This window comes from Oncorhynchus nerka, linkage group LG27, assembly GCF_034236695.1.
Source record: "Oncorhynchus nerka isolate Pitt River linkage group LG27, Oner_Uvic_2.0, whole genome shotgun sequence".
Taxonomy (NCBI): domain Eukaryota; kingdom Metazoa; phylum Chordata; class Actinopteri; order Salmoniformes; family Salmonidae; genus Oncorhynchus; species Oncorhynchus nerka.
Window position 1 is genome coordinate 68465311 of NC_088422.1, and position 12497 is coordinate 68477807.

General features: G+C 44.8%; 1 protein-coding gene across 1 annotated transcript in view; it reads right to left on the bottom strand.

Annotated features, from left to right (window-relative positions):
* The window catches only part of LOC115112205 (myotubularin-related protein 13-like), a 168004-nt gene that overhangs the window by 11554 nt on the left and 143953 nt on the right, over positions 1-12497 (bottom strand). Inside the window, exons 24-31 of the mRNA XM_029639079.2 lie at positions 11639-11814; positions 10069-10202; positions 9735-9936; positions 9364-9560; positions 5840-5980; positions 4759-4842; positions 3738-3812; positions 172-350 (exon numbers count right to left, since the gene is read on the bottom strand). Of these exons, the coding sequence (XP_029494939.2) occupies positions 172-350; positions 3738-3812; positions 4759-4842; positions 5840-5980; positions 9364-9560; positions 9735-9936; positions 10069-10202; positions 11639-11814 (1188 nt within the window). The remainder of the gene's footprint in view (positions 1-171; positions 351-3737; positions 3813-4758; positions 4843-5839; positions 5981-9363; positions 9561-9734; positions 9937-10068; positions 10203-11638; positions 11815-12497) is intronic.

Consider the following 12497-nt stretch of genomic DNA (forward strand, 5'->3'; position numbering starts at 1 on the left):
ACAAATACTCCATAACTCTGTGGCACAGTCTATCTAGACCCCTACTGAGAATTTTAACTTAAGGTCCCAATAACAACAAAGCTTTACGTTGAACACACACACACACACACACACACACACTCTCTATGGACTCATCATCCCCTAAAAGTTTGGACCCAGCTCTCATCTTACCCTGAGGTGGGACTTCTCTCCAAAAATGTAGAGGGCAGCCTGCTGTTTGAGGAGCTGGGCATGCAGGCTCTCGCTGCCTGCAGGGGGCGCCAAATCCTTTCCTGCCAGCCTGGCACCAACATCGGCTGCAGAAGGGTGCTGGCTGAAGCGGCTGCTGGAACGCAGGCTGGCCCAGACACCTGCAACGAGAGAACGAGAGAGAGAAAGAACGAGAGAGAGAGAGAACGAGAGAGAGAGAGAGAGAGGTACAGTTAGAGTTGGCACCGCAGGCCTGTAGAGGGCTGAAACGCACAGGCGCTAACTAGCCTGGTTCAATAATCATGCGCTCCTCTGTCGTTATGTTTGACATGACAATGTATGACCACAGAGAGGGGTTGGTTAAGCACAAACAGCCGAGACCACCATACCGGGGAAACAGATAACGGAATGATAATGACAGAATGGCACATAATGACGTAGACTATAGCACATTGATAAATTGAAGAATAGAATTTGGACTCTAAATCTACGGGCACAGATGTATTCATTCACTAATCCAAGGGGAAGAAACTGAAGGATGCTCATTTCTCTTTGACAAACTACGACCACCAAGATAACTACAATACAGATCTGTATATCATAGAACTTTTTGTGATAAACCATACTTCCTCCACTTTGCTTATGCTGTTGTTACTGCCCTCAGGGGCCCTGTCTGAGCCAGGCTGTAAGTAGATAAGGAAAAGGACACCACATTTAGTGTTTAAGCAGCTTTGGCATCGAGTACATTGTCCAATTAAACTGCAGGATATCAATTACAACAATTTAGAGTGAGCTCTAAACCAATCAAACTATCAACCAATAGGCAGGTACCTAACATTCTAATTCCAATCTGGCCTTAAAACGGCTGGACACACATTGAACACAATGCAGAGGTTAAGCCACAGCGGCCTCATTCCCGAGCTGCCCGTCATGACTGAGCTGAGCCCATAGTACCTCCCATTGGGCCAAGACTGCTGACTGACCACATCCACAACTGCTGAGACATCACATTCAGTGACAAGTGGACCACATTTACCCTGAAGTGGACCACAGTCAGATTATTTTCCAGCACAGAAGAACCACAGCCTTGCCCAAGTGTATCAAAAGAGGAAGTGATGGGTGATACTATGAATCTCCACAGAGATACTCTCTATTACTCAAAAGAGAGATGAGCACACCAGACACAGGATACGTTTTTAACTGGTACAGGAGGCATGAGCGTGGGTTACATACAGTGGTTGCTCCACTACAATTTGTGATTGTTGCGGTACTTAAGAGGTCATTTGTGGTTTAGTACGGTACCCTGCTTCAGACCAGGGCAAGGGGGAGTTAGGAGAGCACTGATTATGCTTTTGGGTCCTACTGTGTCTCTAACTGACAATGAAAGGGTGACAAAACGAAATAGAAACTGATAATTGTGCAGTATTACTTACTAAAACTTGTCACACTAAGGTTTTTATTATTTTATTAGGATTATTTTGCTCTTACTGTAGTACTGTAGCTCACTGCCGACCAGTCACATTGTACAGCGCCTGAGTGGCGCAACGGTCTAAGACACTGCATAGCAGTGCAAGCTGTGTTGCTACAGATGCTGGTTTCTCTCTCTCTAAAAACAGAAATCATTCTAAATAACAAACTGTCTTTATTTACAAATGAGTAACAATGTCTCACCCCATGTTCAAGAATGACATTTTTCCTCACTCATTTTCTGTTATTTTAAACAAAGATTATTATTATTAATTTAGAATTCTAAAAAAGCCCCATGGATATTCTCACAGATATTATTAACCATGTTATTAGCATGACAGTATATATTGGTCAATGGGGTTGCCTTGTAGTTCTCCAGCTGTATCCACTGAAAGCACGCGGGATGGGCCGCAGAGCTGCGCACAGAAGATAGACCTAGCTCATGGGGAAGGGAGGAGGAAGGGGGAGGATGGACCCCCACCCCGCCACACTGGGTAGCACTAATAATCGTTACGGATCCATAAGGAATTACGATGGGAATAAATATCACTGAATTACAGAAATATTGGAACAAAGTTGTCTAATGAAGGTAACAAATTGTTGCTTACTGGTAAATACTCTTAAAACACACACAGTCACGTTGTACAGCGCCATTATGGCTATTAGCAGGTAGCTGGACAATAGACTTGCCTAGGAGGGTAGGGGGAGGATTTCATTGTCAAATGTATTTCTAAGTTAGGTTGGCTGTATCAAAACCGGCAGTGATTGGTTGCAATTTCATTTTATTCCACCAGAAAAGGCAAAACATAACACCACAAAAAGTATTATGTATCACATCCGACCGTGATTGGGAGTCCCATAGGGCGCCACACAACTGCCTCAGCGTTTCTCTCCCTCTAAAAACAGAAATAAATGTTTTGGCCTTTACAAACATTATTTAAGCCTTTATTCAATCACCCACTTTCGTGTTTTTGAAAACGAAATAACATTATATACTATCAAGTTGATGGCACAGTCATATAGGGGCGCCTACATGAGTGACTCACTCATTCATGGCTTTGGATCAAAATAAATAAGTACCAACATTCTTTCTGATATTTATTTATTAAAAACTGTTTTGGTTATCCTGACCTGGACACCATGTACAGTATTATAATAGCCCACTATGGGCTATTAGCAGGACAATATACCTTTACCAACACCTCTCTGTATTTTGATACTTTGTGGATGGGGCCTCCTCAGTGGCGCAGCTGCCTAAGTCACTGCATCACAATGCAAAATGTGTTGCTACAGATACCGTGCCGGCCGCCACCGGGAGACCCATGAAGCGGCTTTTGGTTTTAATTTAAAATCCTCCAATCCTCTACATGTAATTATTGGAGGAGAGTCACATCATATTTTTCAATATACTGTAGGCCTACCATAGGCGACATGAGTCTCACTAGTGTTGAGTAATGTGATGTTAAAAGTGATGTAGGGCTTATCTATTTAAAGAGCATATTGAAGTTAGAAGCAATAGGATTTCAAGCAATAGCCTCCAACTCTGTTTAGGAATTGGTTAGACTACAATTAGAAATGTTATGTTCTTAGTGTAATCTTTATTTAACTAGGCAAGTCAGTTAAGAACAAATTCTTATTTACAAAGATAGCCTACTCCTTCCTCCCCGTCGTGGAAATTGAACCCGTCTCCCGCGTATCCGCACGACACAGGGATTCTTTAGCTAAATAGCAAAGTACTGTAGCCTACTCACGACCATCACGTTGTACAGCGCCATATTTTCTGTTCCATCCTAACGGAAACCCGGGTTTTAAATTCTCTAGTACAGCCACTATTGAAGGCTATCAAATCCTTCTCAAAGCATCTGATGGTCAAACTAGCATTAATGGTACCAGTGGTTGGCACTTAAATAACGTGCCATCAAATTCTGCGGCACCACGGAACCTGTGCTGCAGTACGCTGCAACTTTTAAAGGACGAACCACTGTAGGATCAATGACTAGGAAATAAAACGAAGATGTTAATAAAGAGGGGTGGAGTAAGAGGGGGGAGAGATCTGAATAGAGTGGACATTTTCACTATACCTTGATTTTGGATGATCCCCTTAGTGGCAGGTTTTTGGTTTGAGTGAGTGAATAGCTTATCCCTGTACCCAAGCACTGGCAGGTAATGGGTACGGGGTGACGAGGAAAAGGGCACAGAAAGATCACAACATCAGATGGACATAACATACCAGCACACACTCAATCCCCCAACCGTAGGGGCAACATAGCGTGGCACGCAGTCATAAGGTCACCTGGGTGGTTACAACAAGGGGCCAGGACATGGGGAGCTAGGCTCCAAACTTAAGAGACCAACAGGGTTGGATGGTAGAAAGATATGAATAGCAAAGTAAATATTAATTTGCAATTCAGTCTTGAGATGAACAGAATAAGGGTTGACGTGCATGACATAGTAGACCATGGTGTTGTGTTGAAACAAAGACGATGATCAAAATCCCTCAGAAGCCCCATGTTATTTGAAATATTTGAAGATTATTTAGAAGACAAATCAAAATCCACTTAATGCTGCTGGCAATTACCGTGAAAGTCATCTTTGGGTGTAGCAATCTTGTGTTTGAATATTACAGGAACAGTGGCAACTAACCTAACAATACACTTGTGCACTTCAACTTCCAGAGAAGATAAACCATTACGCAGACAGCTGCATGCCAATAACAGACATCTTATAATTTCCAGAAAATCTAGGACACATCATCACTGGACATACCAGACTACTAGGTCACATTTATCTGGCATGGCACAATTAGGTAACAAAGCTGAGTCATAGACCAAAATGCCCAGTATGTTTCCAGGACTGCATTTTATTTTTTTATTTTCCTTTATTTAACCAGGCAAGTCTTATTTTCAATGACGGCCTGGGAACAGTGGGTTAACTGCCTGTTCAGGGGCAGAACGACAGATTTGTACCTTGTCAGCTCAGGGGTTTGAACTTGCAACCTTCCGGTTACTAGTCCAACGCTCTAACCACTAGGCTACCCTGCCGCCCCATTTGCAGTGTGATATATTGGACTTTGAAGAAGTGACACGTGGGTACAGCACTCACCTCCTCTGGCAAAGCTGTTGGAGAAGGGCATGTCCAAATGGACGGGGGCCATCTTTGGTATTCTAGACGTCCTCCTTTCACTGCCTGAAGAGGACACACAGACATGAAATGGGGATAACACCACCATTCAGCTGTAACCAGGACAAACACAGTAACACAGACCCAGAGAGGACAGGGAATGAAAACCATGCCTGGATGACTAACCATCTATATTTGTCAGACACAGGATCTGAGAACATAACTACCCCACAGTGCGTCTCAGATAAGTCACAAAATGGACACAGACCTGGGAGATTAGGACACATTTTTAAATGATAACACAAGGAGGGATTACTTAAGAGTTCAATTAGGTGAGCGAACAGAGAGTTGCATTACCTACATTTAGGGGGAAAAACACTGATTGCTGTGTTTCAAATTAGGCCTAAGCCTTGGGCTCACACCCGACAATCGTATCCCATTGATTAAGTTCCAATCAGCGGATCTGAACATAATCAGAAAGTCTGAAGCTATCAAGCCTTGCGAATCCTATTTCTCCCTTTAAGACAATTTGATCCCTGCAGACGTAGATCTTAAAGCTGGAAGATGGATGCAATTGACATTGATTCAAGGTGCGTTTTGATCCAGTTCCCAGAGACTAAATATCTATTGTGGTTACATGGGAAACAGAATCCCGCTGACTTTGCGTAGGGTATGTGCTGGTCACACAGCTCTCTGGACTGGCACTTGGCGGTGGGGTGAAGTCTGGGGAGATGGATGGAGGGTGACCCCTGGGTGTCCTGTTCCTCTTACATAACCACAACATTGTGCCGCAGTTCCTTCCAAACACAACGGACACAACATAAATAGCAGGCAGTGGCCCAGAGGAAACCTTACTAAGATAATCAGCAGAATAACACTGACAAACACACGAAAACAATAGTGACAGAGTGGGAAGAACACCACCAGTCTAGAGCAGAGCCCAGAGCAGAGCCCAGAGCAGAGCCCAGAGCAGAGCCCAGAGCAGAGCCCAGAGCAGAGCCCAGAGCAGAGCCCAGAGCAGAGCCCAGAGCAGAGCCCAGAGCAGAGCCCAGAGCAGGGGTACCTGGTGAGAGGCCGATGAGAGAGTGGTTGGACAGACTGTTACTGCCGTTCAGTTTGAAGTAGACAGGGATGGAGTTGAGGATGGCCTGAAGATACTTCTCCTGCTCCAGACTACTGGACAACTCAGAAGAGTTGGCAGGGGCTAGAGGGAAAGGACACCAGTCATTAGACATACAGTATTCAACATCAATGGCCTACATTTTATAACATGACTGTCTAATGCAATTCCTTTAAATTCCGTATGGTGTACGTAAGTAATATAAAGTACCAGTCAAAAGTTTGGAAACACCTACTCATTCAAGGGTTTTAGATGTTTCTACATTGTAGAATAATAGTGAAGACATCAAACTATGAAATAACACATACGGAATCAGCAGTGACAATAAAGTGTTAAACAAATATTTTACTAGTCACATGCGCCGAATACAACAGGTGTAGATCTTACAATGAAATGCTTACATACGAGCCCCTAACCAACAGCGCAATTTAAAAAATACGGATAAGAATAAGAAATAAAAGGAACAAGTAATTAAAGAGCAGCAGTAAAAAAAATATGTATACAGGGGGGTGCCGGTACAGAGTCAATGTTTAGTTGAGGTAGTGTGTACATGTAGGTAGAGTTAATTAAAGTGACTGTGCATAGATGACAGAGAGTGGCAGAGGTGTGGAGAGGAGAGGCAATGCAAATAGTCTGGGTAGCCATTTGACTAGCTGTTCAAGAGTCTTATGGCTTAGGGGTAGACTCTGTTTAGAAGCCTCTTGGACCGAGACTTGGCGCTCCGGTACCGCTTGCCGTGCGGTAGAGGAGTGAACATTCTATGACTAGGGTGGCTGGAATCTGACCATTTTTAGGGCCTTCCTGTGACACCGCCTGGTATAGAGGTCCTGGATGGCAAGAAGCTTAGCCCCAGCAATGTACTGGGCCGTTCGCACTACCCTCAAATGCCTTGCGGTCGTGTTCTTGGGCACAGGCACTATGGTGGTCTGCTTAAAACATGTTGGCATTACAGACTTTGACAGGGAGAGGTTGACAATGTCAGTGAAGACACTTGTTAGTTGGTCAGCGCATGCTCGCAGTACACGTCCTGGTAATCCGTCTGGTCCTGCAGCCTTGTGAATGTTGACTTGTCTAAAAGGTCATACACACATTGGCCAGCGGAGAGTCTGATCACACAATTGTCCGGAACAGCTGCTACTCTCATGCATGTTTCAGTGTTATTTGCCTCGAAGCGAGCATATTAGTAGTTTCGCTCGTCTGGTAGACTCGTGTCACTGGGCAGCTCTCGGCTGTGCTTCCTTTTGTATTCTGTAATGGTTTGCAGGCCCTGCCACATCCGACGAGCGTCAGAGCCGGTGTAGTACGACTCAATCTTAGTCCTGTATTGATGCTTTGCCTGTTTGATGGTTCGTCGGAGGGCATAGCGGGATATCTTATAAGCTTCAGGGTTAGAGTCCCGCTCCTTGAAAGCGGCAGCTCTAGCCTTTAGCTCAGTGTGGATGCTGCCTGTAATCCATGGCTTCTGGTTGGGGTGTGTACGTACGGTCACTGTGGGGACGACGTCATCGATGCACTTATTGATGAAGCCAATGACCGATGTGGTGTACTCCTCAATGCCATTGGAGGAATCCTGGAACATATTCCAGTTTGTCCTAGCTAAACAGTCCTGTAGCTTAGCAGCTGCTTCACCTGACCTCTTTTATTGATCTCGTCACTGGTGCTTCCTGCTTTAATTCTTGCTTGTAATCAGGAATCAGGAGGATGGAATTATGGTCAGATTTGTCAAATGGAGGGTGAGTGAGAGCTTTGTATGCGTCTCTGTGTATGGAGTACAGGTGCTCCAGAGTTATTTTCTCTCTGGTTGCACATTTAACATGCTGATAGAAATTTGGTAAAACTGATTTAAGTTTCCCTGCATTAAAGTCTACCAGGAGCGCCGCCTCTGGGTGAGCGTTTTCTTGTTTGCTTATGGCGGAATACAGCTCATTAAATGCTATCTTAGTGCCAGCCTCTGACTGTGGTGGTATGTAAACAGCTACAAAGAATACAGATGAAAACTCTCGGTAGGTAGTGTGGTCTACAGCTTATCATGAGAAACTAACTCAGGTGAGCAATAGCTCGAGACTTCCTTAGATATCGTGCACCAGCTGTTGTTTACAAACATACATAGACCGCCGCTCCTCGTCTTACCAGACGCCGCTGTTCTATCCTGCCGGTACATCGTATAACCAGCCAGCAGTATATTGATGTTGTCATTGTTCAGCAACGACTCCGTAAAACATAAGATGTTACAGTTTTTAATGTCCCGTTGGTAGTTTAATCTTAAGCGTAACTCTTCGATTTTATTGTCCAAAGATTGCACATTAAGCTAGCAGAATTGAGGGAAGTGGGGGTTTATTTGATCACCAACTTCTCAGCAGGCAGCCCGCTCTCTGGCCTCTCTTATTTTCAGTCATAAGAGACTAAGCGGCAACATTATGTACAAAGAGTAAAAAAATAAGTTAAACAATGCAGATAAACAAAAAAACACAATCGGTTGGGGGAAAGTAAAACTTTTGCCTTCTGCTCCGGTGGCATTTTATATAACCAGCTTTTCCAACAGTCTTGAAGGAGTTCCCACATATGCTGAGCACTTGTTGGCTGCTTTTCCTTCACTCTGCGGCCCAACTCATCCCAAGCCATCTCAATTGGGTTGAGGTCAGGTGATTGTGGAGGCCATGTAATCCGATGCATCACTCTCCTTCTTGGTCAAATAGCCCTTACACAGAATGGAGTTCTGTTGGGTTATTGTCCTGTTGAAAAAAAAATGACAGCCCCACTAAGCGCAAACCAGATGGGATGGCGTATCGCTGCAGAATGCTGTGGTAGCCATGCTGAATTCTAAATAAATCACCCAGTGTCACTAGCAAAGCACCCCCACACCATCACACCTCCTCTTCCATGCTTCACGGTGATAACAACACATCTGTTCACCTACTCTGCATCTCACAAAGACTTGGCGGTTGGAATAAAAAAATCTCAAATTTGGACCTTCCACCAGTCTAATGTCCAATGCTCATGTTTCTTCTTATGGGTGTCCTTAAAAGTTGTTGAAATGTTTCACATTGACTGACCTTCATGTCTTAAAGTAATGATGGACTGTCATTTCTCTTTGCTTATTTGAGCTGTTCTTGCCATAATATGGACTTAGGGCTATCTTCTGTATACCACCCCTAACATGTCACAACACATCTGATTGGCTCAAACACATTAAGGAAAGGAATTCCACAAATTAATTTTTAACAAGGCTCACCTGTTAGTTGAAATGTATTCCAGGTGACTACATCATGAAGCTGGTTTAGACAATGCCAATAGTGTGCAAAGCTGTCATCAATGCAAAGGGTGGCTACTTACTTCCATATGTGTCATTTAACAGTCTTGATGTCTTCACTATAATTCTACAATGTAGAAAATAGTAAAATAAAGAAAACCCCTGAAATGAGTATGTGTTCAAGCTTTGACTGGTATTGTATGTGTGTGTACCGTACCTGTTGAAGATTGGTTCTGGGACTTAAAGAGTCCCACCACACTTTTGCCGTGGAAGCCTCCGGATCGTAGCAGCACAGCTTTGGTGCGGGGGTGTTTCCAACACACCACTGGCAGGCGGTTATGTCTGTAACAGCGGGCCACCTTCTGCAGGCTGCTGTCCTGCACTGACTGGGGAACCACCAGGAGCCCTGGGTAACTGTGGGTTACACACACCATCAGCCCATTCAGCATGGAGACCACTACTGGGACACCTATGATGGCAGTTTGATCTGATACAACCAATAAATTAACATCGAATACACCTCTTCTACATTGCTCAGAGCGCCAACGTCTTATCTGACATGACGAAATGTATGTGCGTTGTGTGTACCTGCGGCAGAGGGAGTAGAGTCTGTTGACTGCAGTGACTCTGAACTGCTCTCCTGTCTTAGAGCGGGAGGAGCTGGCTGTGACGGTGCCCAGGCCCAGCCGCTGGTAGTCACGGAAACACGCCCGCTCCACCAGCTGCTCCATGGTGGATTTCTCTGATGCCCTCAACGTGCTACTGGGGGGTGGCTCACCCTCATCCGACACTGGAAGAGACACACAGAGCCCCCCACACACACAGAGAGAGAGACAAGGTCAGGTGACCGTTCATGAAACACCAGCTTGTCAAAACTCCCCCTCTTCTTCCTTATAGGAGTTTAACATCAGTCTGCTCCTACCTGAGATGTCATCATCCTCGTGCCAGGTCATCCGACTCCCTCGGTCGTTCTTTTTCAGCGTGGTCTGACTCTGACGGCCCATGGTGATCATCCCAGCTCTCTTGGCTCCTTTCACAATGGTCTTGGACAGCGTCCTGTGAGGAGGAGGAAAAAGAGGAGACCATAACATAATTTATCATGTCTGATTCCAGCGTCAGATAAGGAAGATTACTCAACACAGTCTGTTGTGGGAGGTATTACAGGAACCTTTCAAACACATAATGGGATTTGCCATCCAAAACAACTTTAACCTCTTGGTGTTAGGGGGCAGTATTTTCATTTTTTGAAAAAAAAAAAAACCGTTCCCGTTTTAAACGGGATATTTTGTCAGGAAAAGATGCTAGAATATGCATATAATTGACAGCTTTGGATAGAAAACACTAATGTTTCCAAAACTGTAAAGATATTGTCTGTGAGTATAACAGAACTGATGTTGCTGGCGAAAGCCTGAGAAAAATCCAATCCGGAAGTGCCCCAGGTTTTGAAAGCGCTGCGTTCCAATGAGTCCCTATTCAGCTGTGAATGTACCATCAACGAGCTTACGCTTTCTACCTATTCCCCAAGGTGTCTACAGCATTGTGACGTAGTTTTACGCATTTCTGTTGAAGAATAGCCGTAGGCAGCCACATTGCGTAAGTGGTCACATGGTGGCTCCGAGAGAGATTCCCAAGTAAAATACAGAGGTAGCCATTACTCCAATCGGTCAGAGTGAAAAACGAATTGTCCCGACTGATATATTATCTAATAGATATTAGAAAAACACCTTGAGGATAGATTCTAAACAACGTTTGCCATGTTTCTGTCGATATTATGGAGCTAATTTGGAATATTTTTCGGCGTTGTGGTGACCGCAATTTCCGGGCGATTTCTCAGCCAAATGTGAAGAACAAACGGAGCTATTTCGCTTACAAAAATAATATTTGGCTGTCTACCTGGGAGTCTCGTGAGTGAAAACATCCGAAGTTCATCAAAGGTAAACTATTTAATTTGATTGCTTTTCTGATTTCCGTGACAAGTTTGCCTGCTGCTAGCAAGGCATAATGCTATGCTAGGCTATGATAAACTTACACAAATGCTTGTCTAGCGTTGGCTGTAAAGCATCTTTTGAAAATCTGAGATGACAGGGTGATTAGCAAAAGGCTAAGCTGTGTTCCAATATATTTCACTTGTGATTTTCATGAATAGGAATATTTATGTCCGTTGCGTTATGCTAATTAGTGTCAGATGATGATAACGGTCCCGTTCACGGGCTGGGCGTCACTACAGGTTAACAGAACATTGACGAGTTGACTGGAGTGTGTCACTGTGCGCCACTCAGACAGAGGTGGGACTGACCTGAAACCTGTGTTCCTCTCCTTCTGTTTGGGAAGGATGAGTTGGGGAGCGGTCTGGCCTGCGTCACTGTGCGCCACTCAGACAGATGTGGGACTGACCTGAAACCTGTGTTCCTCTCCTTCTGTTTGGGAAGGATGAGTTGGGGAGCTGTCTGGCCTGCGTCACTATGCGCCACTCAGACAGAGGTGGGACTGACCTGAAACCTGTGTTCCTCTCCTTCTGTTTGGGAAGGATGAGTTGGGGAGCGGTCTGGCCTGCGGCGAAGGCAAATGTGCTGAAGATGGACTGAGGGTAGCGGATCCTCTGGACATGTTTCCTGAAGACCTCCACCATCTCTGAGCTCACCTCCTCGTCAAACGCCACCTTGATCAACTGGAGGGGACACAGGACGCATCAGGGAACCTGTGAGCTCATTACCTCCATATTAAACATATGGCTTTCCATGGAATGGCTGGAAAATAATAATGCATTCATAAATCAAAATGTCTCGGCAGATATGCACATCTGTGAAGCCCCAAAAAGATGACATATTTCTATTCGCATGTTGTTGTTTTTTTCCTCGCAGGGAAGCAAATACTACTAATTGCAAATCGGAAACAGAATGTACGGAATGTTCACATATTTCACACAGACTGTCTTTCCAGAGTGAGGTCCGCTTCTCATTGACCGCCCTGACCCAGTAGTCCCTCCTCTCCCCATCCATACCTCCCCCAACATCCCACCAGTTCCTGCCTGCTTTCCTGTGGATCCCCAGCAGCCTGCAGCTCTCAATAAAGGCCTGATAATGCACCCCAGACTTAGACACAGCCCTCTGGCCAGGCTTAGTAACACACACTCACACACTCTTGCTCGCTAACACACACACGCGCGCACACACACACACACAGGCCCAGCCAGGCCAAGTGACCCCCTCCCCACATAAAGGCCTGTTTTATTGTCCGTGTTACTAAAAAGATAGGAATGAACCATAAAAACTTTACAGCACTACATGAATTGTGAAAGACCAAAAACATGTGCACGGTTGCCTTTTTTCCCTTCAAATCAAACTCAACATA